Raw genomic sequence first — 24,861 nt, 5'->3', positions numbered from 1 at the left:
CCAACGATGGTCATCGACGATGAACTTTAACAAACTTTCCAAAAATATTTGATATATTAGTAAAAATCTATTATTTTCAATTCAAATTATGTTTGAAACTCGTAACTCTCGTCATATCTCCCCAAAGCATGCATCAGCTATGACTAATCGCAGTATTTCCGTACACATCGCTCAGACGCAACAGAGTAACCATTCCTTCGTTCTCTTATTTCGACACAAACTCTTCTTTCTCAAATTCTCAAGTATCGTCTCTTCCTGTGTCCAACTCGCGTCTTCTTCGGGCACGTCCAGACGCGTTCCTCATATTTCACACCTCACCTCATGGAATGGCCGCCGCCGGCCAGTATTTAAAACCCGTAGATTACCGTACACTATTTTTAGCGCCGCCAGTAATTGGCCGCCGGCTATAATTAAACACCCGCCTTCAGTATCGCGGGATGTGTGTTGATGAATTTCGGCACGACGACGTCGATTCTTTCACTTCTCAGCGCGTTGCAAATCGCCCGATACTATAGCGGGCGAGCGTAAAATAAGCCGTGAACTCCGGCGGACACTGCTGGTCATCGTGCCGTCATGCACTCTGGGTCGTAAATATTTAGAACGAAAAGTGTGTACGAAACAGCTCTGGCCGTGAGCAGAACCGAAAACACACAACAACATCCTTGCGAAAAGCGATTGATGGTTGTTGGACCTTTTTCCTGGAAAAGCATTTTCCGGAATGCCATTTTTGAATTCTTTGTCCATAAAGATTCTCAATGAATTATTTAGATTTAGGAGAACAGATTTAGATTAAGTAAACATCTGTAATAAACAAAATCTCTGTAAATTTGCGCTACCAATAAATCTTCGTTTTATAAATTATTCTCGCAATAAGTATCAACTGGAAGTTTAAAGATATATAAAGGGCCTGTCTGGTTCCTGATCCTTGTAAGGCATGGCAGGACTATGCCCAATAACCTCGAAATTTGGCAAACAATGTTCTATGCAATTCTTAAATAAAACTTTGGAATCAGCATAAATAAAGTCTGGTACAGATTATACTTTCCCATAATTTTGCAGCCGGTCAGCGGGTATTGGATTGGAAAACACACACGCACTCGTAATAAGCTGATCAACCTAAGTATATTTTCTTGTCAAACAAGTTGTTGTCTTCTTATTCCAAAATTAACAAACTTACGGACCAAATTCGGCAACAATTTGATTGGAAAAATAGACAAATTTTGTTGTAAATAGCTTAGTAGACAGTACTTAAGGGAATGTAAAATTATATAGGGGTAATTCTCTACCAACTCACACGAAATCGGGAAAACCCCTCTTCGATTTGCGTGAAATAACTTTTGTTCCTGATCACGAATCCGAGGTCCGTTTTTGATATCTCGTGACGGAGGGTCGGTACGACCCCTTCATTTTTTGATTATGCGAAAAAAGAGGTGTTTTCAATAATTTGCAGCCTGAAACGGTGATGACATAGAAATTTGGTGTCAAACGGACTTATGTAAAATTAGACACCCGATTTGATGGCGTACTCAGAATTCCAAAAAAACGTATTTTTCATCGAGAAAAACACAAAAAAAGTTTTAAAAACTCTGCCATTTTCCGTTACTCGACTGTAAAAAAATTTGGAACATGTCATTTTAAGGTTAATTTAATGTACTTTTCGAATCGACATTGACTCGAAACGGTAATTTTTCATTTAGAACAAAATTTTTCATTTTAAAACTTCGTTTTTTTCTAACTTTGCTGGGTTATTTTTTAGAGTGTAACAATGTTCTACAAAGTTGTAGAACAGACAATTACAAAAAAAAATAATATATAGACATAAGGGATTTGCTTATAAACATCACGAGTTATTGCGATATTACGCAAAAAAAGTTTTGAAAATGTTGATCGTCGTTGATCATGGCCGTTCATAGTCACCCGCGACAGACACGGACGACGAAACAAAGAGAAACGCAAAAAGTAACTTTTTCAAAACTTTTTTTTCGTAGAATCGCGATAACTCGTGATGTTTATAAGGGTTTGCATATAAACATCACGAGTTATCGCGATTTTACGAAAAAAAAGTTTTTTTTTGTCTATATATTAAAATTTTTGTTATTGTCTGTTGCACAACTTTGTAGAACATTGTTACACTCTAAAAAATAACGTCAATGTAGATTCGAAAAGTACATTAAATTTCCCATAAAATGACATGTTCCAAAAAAAATTTACAGTCAAGTAACGGAAAATGGCAGAGTTTTTAAAACATTGTTAGTGTTTTTCTCGATGAAAAATACGTTTTTTTTTTTTGGAATTCTGAGTACGCCATCATATCGGGCGTCTTATTTCACATTAAAGTCCCTTTGACACCAAATTTCTATCTCATCACCGTTTGAGGCTGCAAATAATTGAAAACACCTCTTTTTTCGCATGATCAAAAAATTGAAAGAGTCGTACCGACCCTCCGTCACGAGATATCAAAAAACGGACCTCGGATTCGTGATCAGGGACAAAAGTTACTCCTTAGAACAAAGTTTCACGCAAATCGAAGGGGGGGGTCGGGGCAACTTTTCCCGATTTTGTGTGAGTTGGTAGAGAATTACCCAAAGTTTTTTTTTCAAACATTGCTTTCACTTTATTAGAGTTGTTTTCAAATACTAATTTTTCACAAATTACCGTATTTTTTTAAATACTCTATTTTTAAAATATGCAATATGGATATCAAACGAAGCGAAATTTTGTATACTTTTTTACTTTATTAAAGTATTTTTTTTGAAAATCCAAAAAATTCCACAAATTACCATATTTTTTCGAAAATACTCAAATATTCAAAATATGCAATAAACGAAGTGAAATTTAGTAAGATTTTCACTTTATTGGATTTTTTTTAAATACTAAAATTTTCACAAAAGAGTTGAAATTCATTATGATGTTTCACTTTATTAGAGTTTTTTCGGAAATACTTAAATTTTTACAAATTACCATAATTTTTCGAAAATACTCAAATTTTCAAAGTTTGCAATATGGGTATCAAACGAAAAAAAAAAGTGTATGAAGCATATACAAATTGAAATGTATGCATGAAGCATGCAAAATTTCGCTTCATTTGATACCCATATTGCAAATCATGTAAAATAATCATGTAATCTGTGAAAATTTAAGCATTGAAAAAATCTCTTATAAATTGAATAAAAAACATACAAAATTTCAATTCGTTTGACATCCATATTACACATTATGTAAATTTGAGTATTTTCGAAAAAAATACGGTATTTTGTGAACAAATTTGAGTACTTATTTATTTTTTGAAACTTACTACATTTTCAAAAAATATATTCTTAGGGAAACCATTGAAAATCTATTATGGTATGGTTGAATGAATTGATTTTAAAAAGATTTTAAAATAGAATTATCGAAATAACGATATCGATAACGATAGATTATTGTTATATAGATTTCTTTATATTTCACGTGGTTTAAGTATGGTCCCTTAGACAAAATTAAAAAAAAATCTCATTCTTTGGAAAAAAATAGATTTTTTTTAAAGGTCATATATATTTTTTTTTTAAATGAAAACAAACTAATAACTCGGCAGCAAAATATTTGGACGTATTAAAAAATAAAAGTTATTCTTGAAATCGAGATTTTTTCCGTGTGCCTATTATTTCCTGAATAGTCCTCCTCAATACCTACAATTTAGCCCAAGATAACAAATCGATCAGGCAATTGTTTCAAGCGATAGAGATTTGAGAATATTTACGTACCATCTCTCTAATTTCTACCTATTTAAATATTCGATATTAACATCGTAAGAGTCCTTTGTTGTTCCTCCGGACCACCTTTCATATGGGATTTAGCATGCATTCAAGTTAGCCAAAAAAAATCCCTGAAAATGAAAAAGTCAACTCGAAAACAGCAAAGGGTTACGATACGATGCCTCGTGAGCAAACACATGGCTCCGTTATCTAGATACCAGTCCTGTATGCGTGTCTGTAAGCTGGCAGATTTTCACCAACTTTGTGTATCCCGCAGAGTGGCAGTAGCAACCTGCCCCCTTTATACCGGCAGATAAAGTTGATCTTAATTACTTTATCACAAATTTCACACAATGTACCCAACACTACTCCCCGTTTACGGTTGCTACGGAGCATCAGGTATCAAATTGAGAGTGGCCCCGGATTACACGAGTAAATCCATGGTTCGTTACTTAGGATCCAGCACCCACCACTAGTAACAGCGTTTAATTTCACGGAATCGATAAAGACTGCGACGACGCAGCATGAATCAACGATAATGGAACCATAATGACATCGAAAAGATGATATTTATTGGGTCGGACTATTAATAACGGAATCCCCGCGTGGGTCGTAAAAGTATTCGTAGCAAATCAAGTTGAGTGCTTCTTCCTTTTTATTTTCGGTCAGTCCGGATTAGATATCGCCTGTTGATTGTTTCCAGCTGATAACAGAGGTCGCCAGCTCCCGCCCCAACTTTGGCTGGTAATGATACAGTCCTAGGGTGTGGACAGATGGATGATTGGTCTAGCTTGTTTGTTTGATAATGCATATTTTATCACCCGAAAGGGACACTCTGTAACTGTTCAACTAGATCAACTTCAAGGGAATGTCAACAACAACAACAACAGCTACACTGCCGAGTAGTAGTTTTCCATCGTGATTCACTGCGTAGCAGAGAGAAAGGGGTCGGACAAATAGTAAACACAGATACCTTGTAGTCTTTGAACGAGCGCGGGACATGTGCGGTTAATCACTGAAGTATGTACTTGAGGACGCCGACGGTCTTTGGAGAAGAGTAAAAGGGCCCCAGTTATTATTAGAGCAAACAAGCCGTAACCACCACTCTGTGCAGATCCAAGTTCGCTGTGTTTACACAGATGATTCAGATTTCGAGCCGAAATTTGCACCCTCCACAGACATACCAGAACGTAAACAAATTCGGAATCGGCAAAATGCTCTTCTACTGACTGGCGCCAAACGGCTATCCTTAGTAAAGTCGTAAACGGAGCATCATCGTTTAAGTGCTGGCCCCGCTCTATCCCCCAAACCCAATAACCACCCCGCGCTTATTTTGTTAGCATCTAAGAAGACGTCATGGACAGATTGGGACTATATAGTTACGTACTAGGTTGGTGCTATTACTGCTGCTGCAGCACTAAAACTGCTTTCAACACTCTAATAGTTGGAACGTAGTTCGGATAGCTGTGTCGGGTGATTTAGAATGGAGAAACTTTTGAAGTGAACGGAACATAAACAAAACAACTTTCAATGTCAAGATCGAGTTACAAAATTCACGTTTTTGTAATCTTTTTTAAAAAGGACTAAATCTGATCAGTCCAAAAGATATTGCCCAAAAAGTTGATGACCCTTTGCAATACCAACATCTTTAAAGTCACTCAACCAGACACCGCCCAAGAAAACCCTGAACCCGCCCATCAATCACTCAGTTCACACGTCCAGGTCATAATCCAACTACCCCTATACCAAAACAAGAAAAGCATTCCCAAGTCAATCAAACCTTATCGGCTGAAACCTTATCGTGAACTCCGTCTGCCAATTTTCGCTGCGGTTACCTGCGCTTTCTGCGGCCCAACAACGTGCTTCAGTATCTCGGAACTGATCTTCCGTTCGGTGGCGTTCTTGACGCCGCTACTCGGAACCGGTGGCTTCGCGGAGGAGGTCGCTGCGGCAGCTATCGACGAGCTTCCCGTCGAGGAAGCCATCGAGCTTGCCGATGAGTTGGTTGATGGTATGGGACGCTGCTGGGCGTCCTTGGGGATTAGTTTGGTGATTTGGGGTGGCGACGTGGTCGGGATGATCATCGGCGGTCGCGGAGCCGGGGGTTTCTTCTGGCGGAGGAGTTTGGCGGTGTTTTCGGCGTTTTGGAATCGGACACGGTGCGGTTGACCGTGCGGGTCGTTTTGAGCTTGCGGGCGTACGTGGAGGAGGAGCCGATGGCTCCGCCGGTGGAGCTGCGGGAGTCTTCGCCGCGTTTGAAGGAAGATGGGTTGAGGTTTTCGTCGCTGTCGCTGCCCGCTTTGTCCATGTAGCCGAAGCCGTTGCCGGCGACGTCGCTGAGGCCGGTGTTGAGGAGGCTGGGGAGTTCGCCGTAGTGGACGGGACGTTCCTTTTTGGGTTCCAGCGGTTCGGCGGAGCGTTCCTGCTTCATGCGGGTATCGAACTCCATGGTGTTGATTTGGCGTTCGAGCGTTTGGAGCACGGACAGGGATTGGTCCTCGGGGACGACTGTCGCTGAACCGGACGAGGAGGAAGCCGACGATCCGGTAATGTCACTAAGCTTAAGGCTGTACCCGTCGCGGATGTCGACCTGGGGATGGTTGTTGCTGTGCTGCTGTTCGTTGCGAAGGTTCCGCACGATTACGCGCGTCGGTTGGGGTGAGCTCAGCGGCGGAAGCTCGCCCAAGGTCACCACTTCCAGCTTGTTCGGCTTAAGCCGGATGCTGCGCCGATTCGGCTCACCGCGCTCAAACTCCTTCGAAGCCATGGTCACTTGGTCACTTTTTGAGTTCAAAACAGAGTTCACAAACACACTGTCACCGAGTCAAACCTATACAGTCTTCACTTTCACTTCAACACATGGCAACGACGATCGGCAGCTGGAAGATCAACAAAACGGCTTGATTAGATAAACGCTGTCACGCGACGTTGTGACGTTCTGCTGGGGTTCTGGACGCGTCGTGACACTTTGATGTCCTTCACCGGATGCTTCCAAGCGTTGTGGACGATGAGTACAAAGGACACAGGCACAAACACACATAGTTGGACGAACACATAGGAGCGTTAAGCGGAGATCCTGGCGGACCTCGTCGGTACTTGCATCAACAAATGCTAGGCACGACCTGTCGACGATATCTTATCTACTCGTTGCTGCTGCAACACAGTCCTTCACCAAAGATAAGATTACATCGCGTGTTACACTGCTGTACGAACGCCCGGCAGCAGGTTGCTCGCGTAGTTCAAAGCTAGAATGCACTTTCCGGCCGAACCCTTTCGGCAGATCCGGACTTGCTGGACTACTTAATTGCACTGCGCGGACTCATCCCAAAGTACCCTCGACACCGTCGCGTGTTCAGAGAGCCGGGCAACCTCCAAATCGGAGCACAGGGACAAACGTCATGTGATTCCGCGCTCAACAGCTCGAACAATTAAATGTTTTCCATTCAAATTAAAATTATTAGCACACACACACATACACACAGACACACACGTACGCGTACGCAACTCAGCGCTCCATCGACCAACCGTATCGAATCGACGAAAGGTGTCTACAGTACACACCGAGTGTGATCTCATCCACCTGTGCGAACGCGATTCACGGGGAAAACGCAGACATACACAGGTTGTTATCTTCTAAGTAGCGCTCTTCTCTACGGCTAGTCACGACCTAGTATTGGTAACGAACACACAGAAAGCCCCACAGACACGTACGCACGCAGCCAGTTGCGCCAAGATCTTTAAGGTAAGACAACACCCCGTGTAATGAATGGACGGTTTCGGCTACCTTCCATGATCTCTGACGTCAACGCGGCCACACTCAAAAAGGTAAACAAAGGCGGCACCACAAATCTACGACTTGCGACGACTACCCGATTCCCGCGTCAAACTCCGTAAACGCTTCGCGACGACGAGGGGGCACTTTCGCGTTCGCCAGGGGCGCACCTCGAACTGATCATATCCAAGTGCCGTGCCGTAACCGCGAGCACCTCCTCCGCTCCGCTGTGTGCGGCGCTGCTTATCAATATGAAATTGCGCTATCGATTACGCGCGCGCTCACCAAGACCACCCCGCAGTCGTTAACTGATAAAAGAGCACTCGAAAATTATCATCCAGTCGATTTTATTTTTTCGCGTGTCTACCCCCTCGAACTCCGGGGGAACTCGTAGGGAAACTTGTCATTTATTGACGCTAACGCATACTGTCCATACGAGGTCTTTCGAGTTGATACCATCTAGTTGCAATCCGTCTAAGACGAACCTAAACTAAGATCAAACCGGTATAGTTATGCTTTCAAAACGTGAAGAAGACAAGGTCGTCTCCAACCGTCGTGATGAATGAGTTGTTTGTGTTTTGGTCGCACCAGTTAAAGCCAAGTGTGCAGGCTCTGTTTACTGACATGTGACGCTGCTGTGCAGCAAACTTGAGAGACTAACCGAGACTGGCACGATAGCACACGGGTTTCGTCGTTAGGATCAACTCATAATCCGACGGAGGTGTTCATAACTTCAAATGAAGGTTTTTTTTTTCGAAAAACATTGAAGAGAGCGATTCTTGCAAAGATTTGTCAATTCTTTGAAGTTTTTGGTTGTTATTAAGGCCGATGCAAATATTAAAAAAGTTTTGTCCTCGGCCCTGGCCGAGGTCGAGGGGGCAAAAAAATAAAAAAAATATAAAAATTTAAATAACAAGCCATAATCTTCACATTTAAATGAAAAAAGTGTTTTAAAATGCATTTTACACTAATTGAGTTGTTTTGCAATCATTAGTTTTCAAAAAATCTAAGATCTCACAAAAACAAAAATTGTATCGAAAAAAAAGATTTTGCATCGAAAATTTTCAAAAAATCTTATGATTTTTTAATAAACCCAAACATGCTAAAAATGATTTTAAACGCAGGAGAATGTATTTTAATTTGATTTCAGCTGGTTGCACTTGAATTTTCATTGAAATGTTGAAGTTTATTGTAAAAATATTTTTTTTGCCCCCTGATTTTTGGGGCCAATTTTGAAGGGGGTCTGACAAAAACTTTTAAAAATATTTGTACCAGCTTGATTGGCTGAAATTTTGTTTGTAATTTCTTTTTGACAAAAAAACAATTTTTCATCAATAGTTCAGTCATACAAATTTGTGTTTCCAAGGTATCATAATGTTTACAATAAATTGAACATATTTTTCAAAAATTAATTCGCGCGATATGAAAATTTTGCTACCTGCCTAATCTTTTTATTTTTGTTTTTAAAAAATAAGAATGCTTAATGCTTGCCACGTTTTTTTTTAAATATTTTTTTTTGCTCTCTACTTTCTCCGCCAGTAACATGATGTATTGATGTATTAAATTGCACAAAAAATATATACTCAATGATTAGCCAGAACCCGGGACGACCACCATCATTTTTACATTCTGCATCAACCACGCGCGGGCCCCAGCCGTCGCTCACACGAGCAAGAATACGCTCACGTGTGCCCTCTCCATCCTTCTTGGCAAGTGTCTGGACCTGCCCGGTTGTGCCGTGAATCATGCTGGATGATGCTTTCTACCACGGGGTGTGGCTCCGTCATGGTTTAGTGCTACACAGTAAAATTGACAATATTGTAACAAACTCTGAATCGATTTTTTTTAGAAAAATTACTCGTTTTGAAAATCGTTCGATTTACAATTTCTACGAAATTTAAACAGATTTTTCATCACTTAGTCCGAAGAAAATTGAAATTTCTATTTCATGACCGAGCCGCTCTCCGGCGCTGAAACACAAGGATCTCACAGGGTCTCCAGACGGCCGTTCATCTTCATCCTTCTGGTGCCGACACACGAAGCTTCCAACAATGTGGACTTGGACTTTCGCCGGCAGGCAGCCTGTCAGAGCAGACCTTCATCGAGAATTTAAATGGCAATTTCTGGGCACGGTCCCACCGGGACTAATCAAGCCCGGGTTACTTCCAGGAAGCACGTGTCGTGTCCACACAGCTTGCTTGGAATCGATTTCGGAGACTTTCCGCTAACGACCTTTTAGGGAGGTGCAAATTTTGGCGGTTTTCGCAAAAGGCAACACTCGGGGCGACCACCACTTTTTGGCCGCAGGGCAAATTTCACCCCGCGTGCGCGGTTGATGATGACAGCGCGGCGGCCGTTTTAAAAACTCATTTATAAAATGTTTATTTGGCTTACTTTTGACGCGCGGAGTCAGCGCGGAGTGGTGGTTCCCAGGAATGGGCTACGCTGGGCAGGTACTCTGGCCAAGAGCTCAACGAGGCATCAGGGAAATTTAGAGAGGTTGTTTGGATACTCTTTTTTTTCCTTCTAGTGAAAGTTACGACGAACTTGAGGCGTGCCAACATTTAGGATGACAGTATTGTCAGTTTTAAATATGTTTTCGTTGAAACTTTTTTAAAACTATTGGTTGTAATATTTATAACACAACTGTCCAGGTGTTAATTGCATATTACAACTCGTTTTTAACTGAAATTTTGAAACCAAGGTTGCAAATCGATAGAATTATCGTCGATAATATTACCGTCTAACGATAGCGATAATGGTAATCGTTAGCGTCGGGACGATAATGATAATCTATCGTTATCGTTATTTCGATAATTCTTCTTCGGCGATAATCTTATCGAAGATAACGGACAATAGCTCATTTTTAAGTTCTTTCTAAAATTGACCTAATGAATCAATATCATGTTAAAGTTTCAATGCTTTCACTAAGAACATATAATATTTCAGTTTCAAAGCATAAATACCAAAAAAAAAATATTTTCATAATTAACAATATGGGCATCAAACAAAGCGAAATGTTGTATGCTTTTTTTCAATTTTGTTAGATTTTTTTGTAAAAAAACTTAAATTTTCACTAAACACCGTATTTTTTGAATACTCAAATTTTCATAATTTGCTACATGGATATCAAAAGAAGCGGAATTTTGAATGCTTTTTCAGTGTTTTAATATTTTGGAAATATTTATTAAAATTACTGTAATAATACTGTAATGTTCCGAAAAAAACTCAAATTAATTTAAATTATAAAAATTTTAATGCTTTCGAAAAAATACAGCATTTTGTAAAAATTTAAGAATTTCATTCAAAAAATTTAAAAACAGTGAAAATGCATTTTCGAATCATTTGATATCTATATGGGTCATTCCAGGCCAACTGAGTACACTTTTGGACTCGACCTTCACCGATTTGGACCTAACTTGGAGGGAACGTTCATATATCGATAGTTAACAGGAATCCCAAGTTTGGTGCTGATTGGACCATCCTTCTATTTTTGGCACTGCCCTCTTTTTTGACGATTTTCTAAAAACATTTTTTTCTTTTTATCATAACTTTTCAACTTTTTTGCGAAAGACTTTCTACAGGCTGCATTTTATAGAACAGGCCTGCCCAACGTCCGGCCCGCGACGGCATTTCAAAATAATTCTATGACTGGCCTTTAAGGCTGTTAATGAAACATTCGAAAAATAAATTTAGAATCTTTATTTTACAAAATAAGCTTTAGATCAAATTTTTACATATTTTAACTAAAAATTAAATGAAAGAATTAAGATTTTTTTTTGCTTTAGCAATGTTTTTGTTTAAAATTAAAAAAATCTTTGGGCTTCATCCATAAAGTACGTCACGCTAAAATCGGCCAAAATTTACCCCACCCTCCCCCCCTTTGTCACGCTTTTCCTATACTTATAACATGCAATGTCACACTTGCTCAGACCGCCCCTTCCCCCCTAGAGCGTGACATACTTTATGGATGACGCCTTATGTTTGAATTAAATTTTTATCATTTCTATATTGATGTTTTTAGGATTAAACTGAAACCTGGAAGAAGCAAATATAATTATCAATTTCGTAAAATTAAAACACACGATAAAAAAAATCTGGATTGTTGTACAGAATAATTCTACTATTGATTTCATACTATTTTGAATGTGTTTACTAAAAAATTTTAGTTTTTTCTGTTTTGAGGTATTTTATTCAAATTGATTTTTTAAATAAATGAGTAAGCAAAAAATAATGTAGTTTTCAGAAAACTAGAAAAAATTTAGGAAAAAGCTTAGAAAGCAAATTAATTGTACACATAACAAAGTTCGCAGCAAATATTTTTGAATTATTGAAAAATGTCTCAAAACGAGTCAAGAAATTCAGCCAAAAAAATATTTTTTAAAATAAGCATCAATCGTTTGAAGAAATTCGAAGAAGATATTTGCATAAAAGTGCACAATAACGTAAGAATTGTTATTTTTGTAAAGAAGATTTGAATCCAAATTTCGTTTAAATAAATTATAATGATGCCTGATTGATTTTTTAAAATATATTTTTCATTGTTAATCAAATAAATAAAAAACACATTTAAAAAAATATCTTATTATCCAAATAAATGAATCTTATTTGAGCAATTCCAGCTTAAATCAGGAATTTTTCTGGTACTTTTGTACCCGACCCTCTCCGATTTCAATGAAACTTTGTAGACATGTTATCCTAGGCCTATATAAGCCATTTTTGTGTATATGGAGCCAATAGTACTCGAAAACAACATTTGAGAAGGACGTAAGGTATTTAAATATTTTTGTATTTTGTAATTTAAAAATTACTTTATCTCGAAGCCGTTGCGTCGTATCAAAAAGTGGTCAAAGACAAACTTGTAGGAAATTGGACGGGCTTTCTGAAAAAAATACACTGAAACAAAAATACACGCCACATTTATGAGATTTTTTGATTTTTAAGTATAAAACTTAAATTTAAAGGTGATGTCACGATTTTTTTTCGCTCAAAATTTTTGAGAGAATAGCCTAAAATGTTACCAAAAGACTGACGAAAAATGCAGGATGGTATGTCTCTCCTAAAAAAATACAAAAATCATTTACTAAAACAGTTTTTTTTGAAAAGTGGTCTAAACGTCAAAATTTTTAAAAACCGGTAGTGGCATTCGATTCCCCAGACAATTTTACATAAAAGTCTCCATATTGACCATTGTTCTAAGTCCAATCCTTGGGAAGATACAGCGGTTTTAATAATAAAAATGTTGAAAAATCGGGTTTTTATGTTTTTTGACAATTTCTATATGACAGACTTGGTTTTTCAGTCTCGTAAATATTTTTACCGGAAAGATCGTCCGATTTCCCATAAGTTCTAACTAATATTATATTTTAGTGTTTTAAGTAAATTAAATTCAGTTTTGACCAATTCCTTATATTTTTATTTGTTTTATTTTATTGCCATCGTGTTCCCCGGACAGTTTTACAGAATAATCAATGTAGACCTCAAACTAAAATGAACTATCGGCGAAATACACCGTTTTTACTGAAAAAAGTTTGATTTTGCGCAGTACTCGGTGTACATGGCGTACTTTTCAACAAAAAGGGATGAATCCCGCATAGTTCGGATTTTATGTGTGAGAAACTTATTTCGGATTTGAATTCAAAGGACAGAGTGCAGCGCAAAATCAAGCTTTTTTCCAGTAAAATCGCTATATCTCGCCAATAGTTCATTTTAGTTTGAGGTCTACATTGATTATTATGCAAAATTGTCCTGGGAACACGACGGTGATTAAATAAAACAAATAAAAATATAAGGATTTGGACAAAGCTGAATTTTAATACTTAAAACGTTAAAATATAATATTAGTGGGCATTTAAGGGTTAAAATTTTATTTTTATCGAATTCTTTGGACAATTTTCTATAAAATGCAACCTGTAGAAAGTCTTTTGCTCAAATAGTTGCAAAGTTATGAGGGCTTTTGTTAATTTGATTTGGTTAACCGCGGTGGATTTTCTTGAAATAATTCGAACTGTCAAAAATCCACCAAAGCATCTACCGGTGGATATTTTTCTACCACAGATTTTTGTGCGATCAATGGGATTTTTTATTTCTTCGACAATTATGTTGGGCATGCCAATCCAAGCATCTTTGTCGAAGACACCAACATTTTATTTCGCAATCTACACCTTCTACGACTAATTTGTCAATAGCATCAGAGCAAACCCTCAAAAATCATTTTTTTAACGTATCAATTCATGGTTAAATTTTAGAGAAAAATGATGTTGTGAGCTTTTAAGAGCTCTAAAAAACAAACTTTTTGTTTTTGAAAAATGAAGGGTCAAAAGTTACAGCGATTTTAAAGATGCAATTTTGAAACAAAAATATTTCGATAACATTTTAAACACTGTTAAAATCCTGAAATTGTCATAGTAAATTTGTAAAAACCCTCCCCAGTCATCACACTCCCCCATTACCTTATCTCTACTGGCATCCTGGGCGCGGGCTTTGGCACTTTTTGGTTTATCGTGGATGGGTTTGCTTTTGGCGACCACCGGCAGCCCGCCGTCGATCATGGTGACCATGACGCGACGGTTCTGGTTCGGCGCCGGCTGCTGACTATGACTACTGCTGCTGGAATGCTGGGATGATTTCGTCGCTGGTGCGGCGCCGTCCTGCTGGTGATGGTGCGAGTGGTGATGCTGGTGCGACGGCAGAACCTGCTGCTGTTGCTGGTGGGATACGGGCGGACGACCAGCGTCCACGGCCGGCGATTGGATTGTACTGAGTCGGTTCTTTTCCTTCTCCTTCTGGAGCTGGGCTATCGTGGCGGGGGTGTGGGACTTGGAGCGCTTGAGAAACTTCATCATCGGGTTCTTGACCCGGTACTGGACGCCGGAGTCGTCGTTCCGGCCGGTGGTGGAGTGATCCGCTGCGGATCCGGTGGACCGTTTCTCGCCGGTGGAAGCGCCGAGCACGGTGTTGGCATCTAGGGAGTGTACCTTGTCGTCTAACCTTCGGAAGCTGCCGTCGGGCAGCTTGACGTAGCACCCCTCGGTCATCTTGTGGTACGAATCGGAAGGTAACTTGTGGTAACCGTTGTCCAACGTTTTGTAGTAACAACCGTCAGTCTTGTGGTAGGCTTCGCCCGATTTGAAGAACTCTTTGCTGCTCGTCGAGCTGAACACGGCACAGGAGTCTTTGGTTCCGTCCCGGCTGAGGTTCAGGTCGTTACTCAGCGTGGTCGCGGTACTGACGGGCGGGGCCGCCGCCCCGTTGCTCAGCAACAGCTGATCGATGTTTTTACTCTCCGTCCGAGCCTTGTGCAGCGGATCCTTGATGTGGTGCTCCTTCCCGCTGAACGAGTTCTCCTTCTTGAGCAGTTTGATGTTTGCCAGCGCCGGCTGCACCGACGAGTGCCGGTGGTAGATCTTCTTCCCGTTTCGCCCGACCGCCGCGTGGTGGTGGTTATTGTTGGTCCCCGTCGGGGTGCTCGAAATCTGCCCCATGATACTGGACAAGCTCTTGATGGCGTACGCCGCGTCTAGTTTGTTGCCCGCGAGGGTTGCCACCTCGTACATGCTACAGTTCCGCCGCTTCCCGTGGCACCGGGAAGGGGGGGAAGCGAGGTCACGTGGGACGTACTAGCTGCTTCGGCACATGCCGCGACCTTGACCTGCGAACACAGTTTGTGTCGATTGTGATACACGGAACAACAACTTCACACTGATGGACACACACTCGATTCTCCGCGGGGGCAATCTTTCCACGTGCAGTTTTTTTTTTGTTTTGCAAAAAATAAAGGTCAAGCCTGCATACGGTAGTAGCAGTTACAGGTCGCTTCAGGGAAGTCGTACGAATGTCGGTCACGGAATCAACATGCATTTCATTCTCGCGTGTAGTCGTTGGTTGTCTTGTGCCATTTATATAAATGACGGGAAACACTTGCTGGCGTCCTATAGCTATGGGGAAAAGTAGGTTTTCGCTAGTCTGAAGTCGAGTGTCGATTCCGTACGGTACATTCCGAAACATGACCGGAGATAGTTTGATAGTAGATAAACAGTTTTCGGTAAACGTACTCCCTACCCATCACATCGAATGAGAACCCTCCCCATTACAAAGTGCCTTTGTCTCGGTTGATCTTGATATCGCTTAACTGCTAGTCAGAACGAGCACCGCGATGATTCATCGCGGTGACACGTGCTGTATCGTACGGGAACAGCAACAGGTTTGACCGGTGCGCAACTAATCGTAGCGTCTAATTAGGTTCTACTCATCAGATAAGAACGTAAATTGAGCTTGTGAACATTAGTAGCTTTTTCCGAGTGATTCGAGCAGCTGCTCGAAACTGCTCGAATCGGCTTAGGATGGGCGTTTTACGCGAGGAAAACGCTGTATTTGTTTTAAATGCAATTTGTAAGCGAAATGACTCATCAAATTTGTGTTTATTGCGGTTTTAAGAGAATGAATCATCACAAATCATTGTATTGGACGTATTGACGAAGTGAGTAACTTTTTACTTACAACTGAAACAAACAAAATTTGAAACTCAATCCAGACGTGATAATAAACTCTCCAAACTTCCCGAAACGACATGGAAAGTGGTCCGTCTGCTCATTTCCATTATGAATGAATTCTTACCAGCAGAACTCTACACACAAGTCGTAAAAAAACGCTCGCCACGTTCTCTATACAGAATGCCAATGATAGAAATCGAGAAATAAAGAAGGAAAACATCAACAACAAAACCCAGCACAATTCCACCTCCTCCACCGCGGCCGGATTGCTGCTCAAAAACCTGCAAAACAGGTTTTGTTCCAGCTGCCCCGAGAGCGCGCGCGTGTGGGGCTGAATTCCTCTCCAACATGGTTGAGTTCCACAACAGTTCGCGCGCGTATGTGTGTGCGCAGTAATTTGAAGAATACATGGAGGAACCCGCTAAGAAACGCTGTGAAGAAACGGCGACCTTGCAACGACCCGCGCTGCAACAACTCCTCGGCGATCTACAACTTGCAGCAGCTGCAAGTTGCTGCAGCGGGTTTGTTTTGTCTTTGGTTGGCGTTTCTTGATTCGCAACGCTAATTGTGATTCGATCCGCCGCCGCGATCATAAGGTTTTCGCGCAATGTTGACGCGCGCGCGGATTTGAAAGGAACCAGCTTTTGAAAGTGCACGGCCGGATGGTCGGGGTCAGATCATGGAAATAATAAACCACAGGCACACACACGTATTATGACTTCAATTTGCAATTAAGATGATGGTAGCTGTGGTTAAGGTGGTATTAGCTAAAGAGGAAGGCCAAACCATCTTTAAACAGAGTTAGTTTTTAATTCGAGCAGCGTTTCTAGTAGTAGACTTCAAATATGGCATTCCTAATTATAGAAGGTCGTTGCTAACATTAAGCAGGATCATTAAAATTGATTAAATCGAAATTCGAGCAGCTGCTCGAAACTGCTCGAATTTCGTTTTAGTGCCAGAAATCGATAGTTCAAAACAATTGGAAGTAGATGGCTTGCTAGCTGCTTCAACTACAAAAAACTATTCACTGCCATGACCTCGATGCGGTTCGACCTTGTTTCGCGCATAACCTCGATCATCTTCCAGCGCAAATCATTTTACATCTGCGCTTCAGTCGACCGCACTTGCCGGAGTTGATGCACTTTGCAAACACACACACACACACAAACCTCCCGGGCGGCCATTAAATCGAATCTTTTTGGGCAGCGCCTGAGAGTGGCTTTCAAGTGGTCAAACACGTTGGAAAATAGTTTGCAGTAAAAGCAAGCACGCGAAAAAAAACATGGTCAGCGAAAACTACAACACGTTTTTTTCTTTGCCCATGCACTTGCCTTCGACGACCGCAATAAGATGCAATGCGAAGGAGAGCGAGAAAAAAAAACGAAGCCGCCAAATGGCACAATAAACGAAATAAAACGCCAACAACATCGATACCCGAACGGTGAATGGTGATGATGTCATTTCGGTGTAGCGCGCGAACGCGCTATTGAGGTGACACTTAACGGTGCTTTTAAACTCCGTGGAGCGATACACGTCATGGTAGGAATTGATGCGAAGTGCTGATGTAGGCCTGGAGGAACCCTCTTCGGTTTGTTTTTATAGCTCAATCAAATGTCAACTCTTCGCGCGAAAGTCGAAAGAATTTAATTTCACTGTGATACGTTTGCACGCCAAGGTTTGGAACGGCTTCTTTGTCGCGCGACAAGTGGAACAGTTCGCACTGGTTGCATGACACATCGACGTCGTCGTGCTATCATGTCGCACCCGCCATTTTGACGTTCCGAGAAAAACGCGTTTTAATGTTTGACTTTGAATATTCAAAAACGAGAGCACGCAATGTAAACAATAACAAACACGTTTTGTTTGGCTCACCATTCCGTGCATTGTCCCAAAGTTTGGTTGAAGTTGGTTGCTGGAGTCCCGAGTTATAATTACAAATGTTTACGGTAGTCTAGCTTGTACGTGCGACAAACGCATTCTGACTTTCCTGGCCTGAAATCCCTTTGGCCTTTTGTCGCACTTACATCAATTTTCATGGAGCGACAAGATAGCACGACAAGATTGAAACTACTTTCATATGTAGAGTGACAAAAATGCACGGAGTTTTTTCGGTTTTTGTTGAATATCTCAGGATTGAAATCGAATTTTGGGGATCTGTGAAGGTCAAAAGGTGAGGCATTGTGAGCTGCACAAAATGGCGTTCTTAACTCAATTTGGCCCAAAATGCACGTACGACAAGTTAGCACGATGGCGACGACATAAATTACGCGACCAACGCGCGTCCGAGCGGAAGTGGGCTGACATTTAGAACAGTAAACAGTGGTTTTTGTTCCATTCGAGCAGTTTTTCTGGCTTTAGCCAGCGATAATTTGGCACTGCACTGAGGAGTATTATTGTATGAATCAAAAAGACTAACTTACGATGATTTAATTGACATTCGAGCAGCTTCTCGAAACTGCTCGAATTCACGTTTAAAGCTAGAAATCGATAATTTAAATTCACCAAACGCAAGTTGCGTACCCGCATCACCATAAACCACCCAGCAACACGCTGTAGTCGGTGAAATTAACACGTAAATTTAATTGCATCGCCCACCAGCACACACTCTCTCCTGTGCCAGTAACCCTCATTCCCTGATGCACGGGGAAAAGCTACCGCGCAGTCGTGACAAAGAAGTTTTAATTTTGCTTAATTTATGCATGGTTTGAAGAGAGTTGCAGCGAGTCGAGTTCGCTGAAGAGTGGTCGATGTAATTGGATATCTGCGATGCCGGCCTTCCCCAACATGGAGCTTTGGAGCTTTGCATGGTGCCGACTTTGGAAAGTTGTTTGCCGAGGATCGACTCGTGGAAGCAAGACCCGTTTGACACTAATTTGACACCGCGATATATCTCACGCTCGATTTGGGCTCGTACATCACACGCTGCCTCAAATTTGGGTGCCACAACATGACGGCACAGCACAGGGTGAAAGTTTATTTTTAATCAATCGACTGGGAGGGGGTTAGAATGAAAATAGAGACGTAGCCACCCCTTTGTTTACAATTAATTACGACTAGCAGAGCGCTGACGTACGATTGTCGTCGGGCAAGTGATGCAAATACTGCAAGGCGCAGGTTCTATTTCTTTGCTTCGAGTGCCGAAGATCAGACATTCCGAGATGGGTACGTCAGACTTGAGCGCTTGAGTTGGGATTGGGTCATTTGACTGAAATTTGATTCGTCGAAAGGTTAACTTTCTATTAATCGCCCTTATAAAAATAAGTAAAGAGACTAAAAATTGTAACGCTACATTTGTTTTAACATTTCTAATTGATGGACAACATTCTAAAAATTTATAACAACAATTTTCGAGGATGAAATCAAAATTCGAGCAGCTGCTCGAAACTGCTCGAATTTTACTTTTTGGCCGGAAATCAGCATATCAAGTTCGCTTGAAGCTTTTGGGATTGAATAAATAATTTTAGAGGTCAGAAAAATGCAACAAGAGACAATTGTTTCCTGTTATGACTAAAAAGGGGTTCGTTTCACGTCCAAGTTATTTTCGGCGAAACAACCAAACCCTCATCTGCACAGAGAGCTTCGAAACGATGTCACCGGCGGCGTGTGGTGTGTTATGACACCAGCAACCGCTTCAGGGGTGAAACTAGACGACTTCAGTGCCGGCATGTTAATGAACTCTCCTCTCGTCGCTCGGACAAATTGTGTGCGCTGGCGGAATGTATATGGCGATGAAGATAAAAGTTTGGCTAAATTGTGCCGAACCAGAGTGGTGGAGCAGCTTTTGTTCAGGATTGAAGTCATGACAATGACACTCTCTCTGGAGAGCGATTTAGCATCCCCAAATGACATCATCCTTGCGGGTTTGTTGAGCTCGTTTGATGTAGAGGTCATGGAGGCGATTTTGAAAAGTGTAGAGAGCGTGAAGATATTCCAGTTCTGGTTTTCCTCAGAAACAATGAAATAATCAACTCATGTGGGGGTCATTACACGGCTCGAGCAAGGCTTCCGGGCACGTACCTTCTCAGGTTTATTGTTATGAGTTCTGTGTTTCGTACTCCCCACCAAAGAATTCAATCGCGTAAATGCCTAAACCAATCTCTCCATCTTGGAATTGTTATCGATTTCCTGCCCATCAGGCTTTGTGTGTGCATTGCAGGTAGCTAATAGTTGTAGGTGGAGGTACACAAGTGCTGCTACCCAACTATATCGCAAAAGGCGCTGATTCATGGGCACGATAGAAATCACAAAAGAGCGTCCATATTTTACATAACCTCAAATAACAATCCCTCTCCTCACCCGCATCCTTTCACGCCTTTGAACTCGACTTTTGATTTCACTTAACCCGCACCGCACCCAACACTCTCACACTTCCGATGAAGATAGAGACGGACTTCCCGGTCTGCGCTCTCTCGTTAAAAGGGGCTGAGGTAATTACAGCGCGCACGGCAAAGGGTTATTATTGTTATTATCACCTTTGCCGTTGCCGCCAAAGTGCATTATGGCAAGTGTCCACCACACGTGAACGATCGCGGCCCGATTTCCGGTTCGGAGTGCAAATTGCATTATGGTTAATGTAGGGTAGGGTGGCGCAATGTTGGAATTCGAGTAGTTTTGGATTGGATGAAAAATCGATTTTGAAGTGCGAAACTGGTTGAGCATTGTCGTGAAGCGATTTTAATATTCTAATTGTAATCCTGAAGAAGTTCTGAAGTGGACCAAAACGTCGGAAAAAATCAATCGACTCCTCACTTAAAAAAGAACTCCAAACCGGATATTTTCGAGCAACTTCTATCGAATAGATCGACAATAGATCCCTCTACCGTAAACTCACAGCTGACGCTTTTTTTTTTTTTTTAATTTATATTTATTCAAATTTCTTTTCCATGTACATTCATTCAGTTAAAATATTATTGAGTGTCCAATCACAAACGATGACTTTTCACCTCAATTTTAAATACTAGCAACTTTCATTTATTCATGAAATATTGTAGCTTTCGCTATTCAGTGATTTCAAATGTAGGAGGTCCTACATGTACAAAAGGGAAAAGGGATACCTTAAAACTAACTTATAAACTATATAAAGAGCGGATCAATGCAGCTGAAGACTGCAATGATTTTTGTCGAAATGCATCAATTATCTTATTGGACATAACATCCAAAGTGTCAACTTCGGCTAATTGATGAAGTTCACTGGTGCTGAACCAGGGAGGAAGTTTCAGAATCATTTTCAGAATTTTGTTCTGAATCCTCTGAAGTTTTTCTTCCTGGTTAAGCAACAGCTTGTCCAGATCGGCACAGCATAAAGCATGGCAGGTCTGAAAATTTGTTTATAAATTAACAGTTTATTCTTGAGACAAAGTCTAGAATTCCTGTTTATAAGTGGATACAAACATTTAATATATTTGTTACATTTAACCTGGATACTTTCAATGTGATCCTTGTAAGTAAGGTTTTTGTCAAAACCAAGTCCAAGATATTTCACTTGATCCTCCCACTTTAAATTTACCTCATTCATCTTTATAATGTGATGACTTTTTGGTTTAAGAAAATCAGCCAAGCTTCCCTGCACCGTGCGGTACACGCGGTTCAACTGTACCTCGGGTTTGCTTTGCGCCTGCTTTGTTCGGTTTACACCCGTACCCGACTCACACGAACCGAGGGTATTTTGGTTCATCGTACCAGCGCACCACGACACTCTCGGTTTGCCGCGTCGGTTTTGTGTCTGGCACTCACCCTTGGCATGAACCCGGTATATGAGCCAAGGTGCTTCACTCGTCACGAGCCGAGGGACGTGCCGTGGTACGCGCTGGCGGTACAAAACGGGTTCAATACCACGACACGTACCACGGCACGCTGGGTTCATGCCATGGGTGAGTGCCAGACACAAAACCGATGGGGCGAGCCGAGAGTGTCGTGGTGCGCTGGTACGATGTACCAAGATACCAATACAAAAATGGGTTCAGGCACGTACCGAAGCTAGAAAACCAAACCCGCGGTGTGCGTTGGCACTGGCGCATGGGAAGCTTGAAATCAGCCCTTGGTTTGTGAGGGAAAATAATAAGTTGAGTTTTTGCAGCATTTGGAGTAATTTTCCATTCTTTCAAATAAGAATTGAAAATATCCAAGCTTTTTTGTAATCTTCTTGTGATGACACGAAGGCTTCTGCCTTTGGCGGAGATGCTTGTGTCATCAGCAAAAAGTGATTTCTGACATCCTGGGGGCAAATCAGGCAAGTCAGAAGTAAAAATATTGTATAAAATTGGACCCAAAATGCTTCCTTGAGGACGCCAGCACGTACAGGTAGTTGATCAGATTTGCTATTCTGATAACATACCTGCAGAGTACGATCCGTCAAATAATTTTGAATAATTTTCACGATATAAATCGGAAAATTAAACCTTTTCAATTTCGCAATCAAACCTTTATGCCAAACACTGTCAAATGCTTTTTCTATGTCTAGAAGAGCAGCGCCAGTAGAATAGCCCTCAGATTTGTTGCTTCGAATTAAATTTGAAACTCTCAACAACTGATGAGTAGTTGAATGCCCAAGGCGAAATCCAAACTGCTCATCAGCGAAAATTGAATTTTCATTAATGTGCGTCATCATTCTATTAAGAATTATTCTTTCGAATAATTTACTAATAGATGAAAGCAAACTAATGGGCCGATAGCTTGAGGCTTCAGCAGGATTTTTATCCGGTTTCAAAATCGGAATTACTTTGGCATTTTTCCAACTACTGGGAAAATATGCCAAATCAAAACATTTGTTGAAAATTTTGACCAAGCAACTTAAAGTTGCTTCTGGTAATTTTTAATTAAAATGTAAAAATGCCATCCTCACCAGGGGCTTTCATATTTTTAAATTTTTGATAATAGATTTTATTTCATTCAGATCCGTATTAAAAACTTCATCTGATGAAAATTCTTGTTCAACAATATTCTGAAATTCTATTGAAATTTGATTTTCAATAGGACTCAAAACATTCAAGTTGAAATTATGAGCACTCTCAAACTGCTGAGCAAGTTTTGAGCTTTTCCCCATTAGTTAATAGAATATTATCACCATCTTTTAAAGAAGGGATGGGTTTTGAGGTTTCTTAAGAACCTTTGAAAGTTTCCAAAAGGTTTGGAATAAGGTTTAATTTGTTCGACATCTCTTGCGAACTTTTCATTTCGCAGGAGAGTGAATCTGTGGTCAATAACCTTTTGCAAATCTTTTGAATTCGCTTCAGTGCAGGATCACGAGAACGTTGATACTGTCTTCGGCGAACATTTTCAGACGAATCAGAAGCTGAAGATCGTCATCAATAATGGGAGAATCAAATTTGACTTGGACTTTAGGAATAGCAATATTCCTAGCATCCAAAATTGCATTAGTTAAAGATTCCAAGGCTGAATCAATATCAGCTTTGGTTTCTAAAACAAAATCATGATTTAAATTATTCTCAATATGATGCTGATACCTGTCCCAATTAGCTTTGTGGTAATTAAACACAGAACTATTGGGTCTGGTAACTGCTTCATGAGAAAGTGAAAAAGTTACTGGAAGATGATCAGAATCAAAATCAGCATGAGTCACTAAAGGACCACAATACTGACTTTGATTTGTCAACACCAAATCAATTGTTGATGGATTTCTAACAGAAGAAAAGCAAGTTGGCCCATTCGGGTATAAAACCGAATAAAGACCAGAAGTGCAATCTCTGAACAGAATTTTACCATTGGAATTTACTTTTGAATTATTCCAAGATTGGTGTTTGGCATTAAAATCACCGATGATCAAAAATCGAGATCTATGCCGAGTAAGTTTATTCAAATCCCCTTTGAAATAATTTTTATTTTCCCCAGTGCATTGGAATGGCAAATATGCAGCTGCAATCATAATTTTCCCAAAAGAAGTTTCAAGTTCAATGCCCAAACTTTCAATAACTTTTAACTTAAAGTCACGTAACGTGCTATAAGTCATACTACGGTGGATAACTATTGCAACTCCACCGCCATTTCGATTCATTCGGTTATTAGTTATAACTTTATAATCTGGATCACTTTTCAAATAAGTGCCAGTTTTTAAAAATGTTTCGGTTATAACAGCAACATGCACGTTATGAACTCGTAAAAGTTGAAAAATTCATTTTCTTTCGCTTTTAAAGAGCGAGCATTAAAATTCATAATATTGATGGAATTACTTAGATCCATGATTAAACTTCAGGGTAAGAACAACATCATTCGCAAATTTTAATCCAATCTGGATTGCTTCCATCATGGATGTAGCATTACTCATTGTTTGAATCAAACCAAACAGTGAGTTTTGCAAAAAGTCATTTTTCAAACGTAACATCGCCGAGATCAGAAGATCCCAAAGCGTTGCCAGCAGAAAAATTTTCAAATGAGATTTGAGGTACCTGCCCAATTTCAGAAAGATTGGTAGAGGATTTAAAATTCGTGGATGAACCCGAAACGACGTTAGCATAAGAAATGCCATTGTTGTTACCTAACTTTTCCACGGTAGGGGTATTTCTAGAATTGTTCGAGTGAGACAGCACGAACGTTTGATTTAAAGATGCAGGTACAACCTGACTTTGAGAAAATTTCGGTTTGGATTTCGGCTGATGCTTAGCACGAGAATCCAAAACCTTTTTCTGATGGGGCAATCCCAGAAATTTGATTTGTGATTTCCACCACAATTTGCACATTTAAATTGGGTGACTTCTTTCACGGGACAATTGTCCTTGTCGTGAGAAGAATCCCCGCAAACCATGCATTTTGGAACCATGGCGCAATGATCAGTACCGTGACCGAATGCCTGGCAACGCCGGCACTGGGTCAGATTCTGGCCATTACCGCCATGTTTCTTAAAATGCTC

General features: G+C 40.6%; 2 protein-coding genes across 17 annotated transcripts in view; both read right to left on the bottom strand.

Moving 5' to 3' along the window:
• The window catches only part of LOC6042640 (MAP/microtubule affinity-regulating kinase 3), a 111,801-nt gene that overhangs the window by 66,307 nt on the left and 20,633 nt on the right, over positions 1-24,861 (bottom strand). For 15 of the 16 annotated variants that reach the window (XM_038252763.1, XM_038252765.1, XM_038252769.1 and 12 more), the window contains exon 2: positions 13,959-15,157. In XM_038252763.1, the coding sequence (XP_038108691.1) occupies positions 13,959-15,062 (1,104 nt within the window). In that variant the 5' untranslated portion in view covers positions 15,063-15,157. Of the gene's footprint in view, positions 1-5,569; positions 5,927-13,958; positions 15,158-24,861 lie in introns of those variants that run through there. The other variant, XM_038252779.1, reaches the window with a different exon arrangement.
• Positions 6,491-24,861, bottom strand: part of LOC119766818 — a 135,324-nt gene continuing 116,953 nt past the window's right edge. Inside the window, exon 3 of the mRNA XM_038252781.1 lies at positions 6,491-6,613. Within this exon, the coding sequence (XP_038108709.1) occupies positions 6,587-6,613 (27 nt within the window). The 3' untranslated portion in view covers positions 6,491-6,586. The remainder of the gene's footprint in view (positions 6,614-24,861) is intronic.

The sequence above is a fragment of the Culex quinquefasciatus genome, chromosome 2, assembly GCF_015732765.1.
Source record: "Culex quinquefasciatus strain JHB chromosome 2, VPISU_Cqui_1.0_pri_paternal, whole genome shotgun sequence".
NCBI classification, from domain to species: Eukaryota; Metazoa; Arthropoda; class Insecta; order Diptera; family Culicidae; genus Culex; species Culex quinquefasciatus.
Note: the sequence above shows the minus strand (reverse complement) of the source record. Positions and strands in the feature narration are given on the sequence as shown.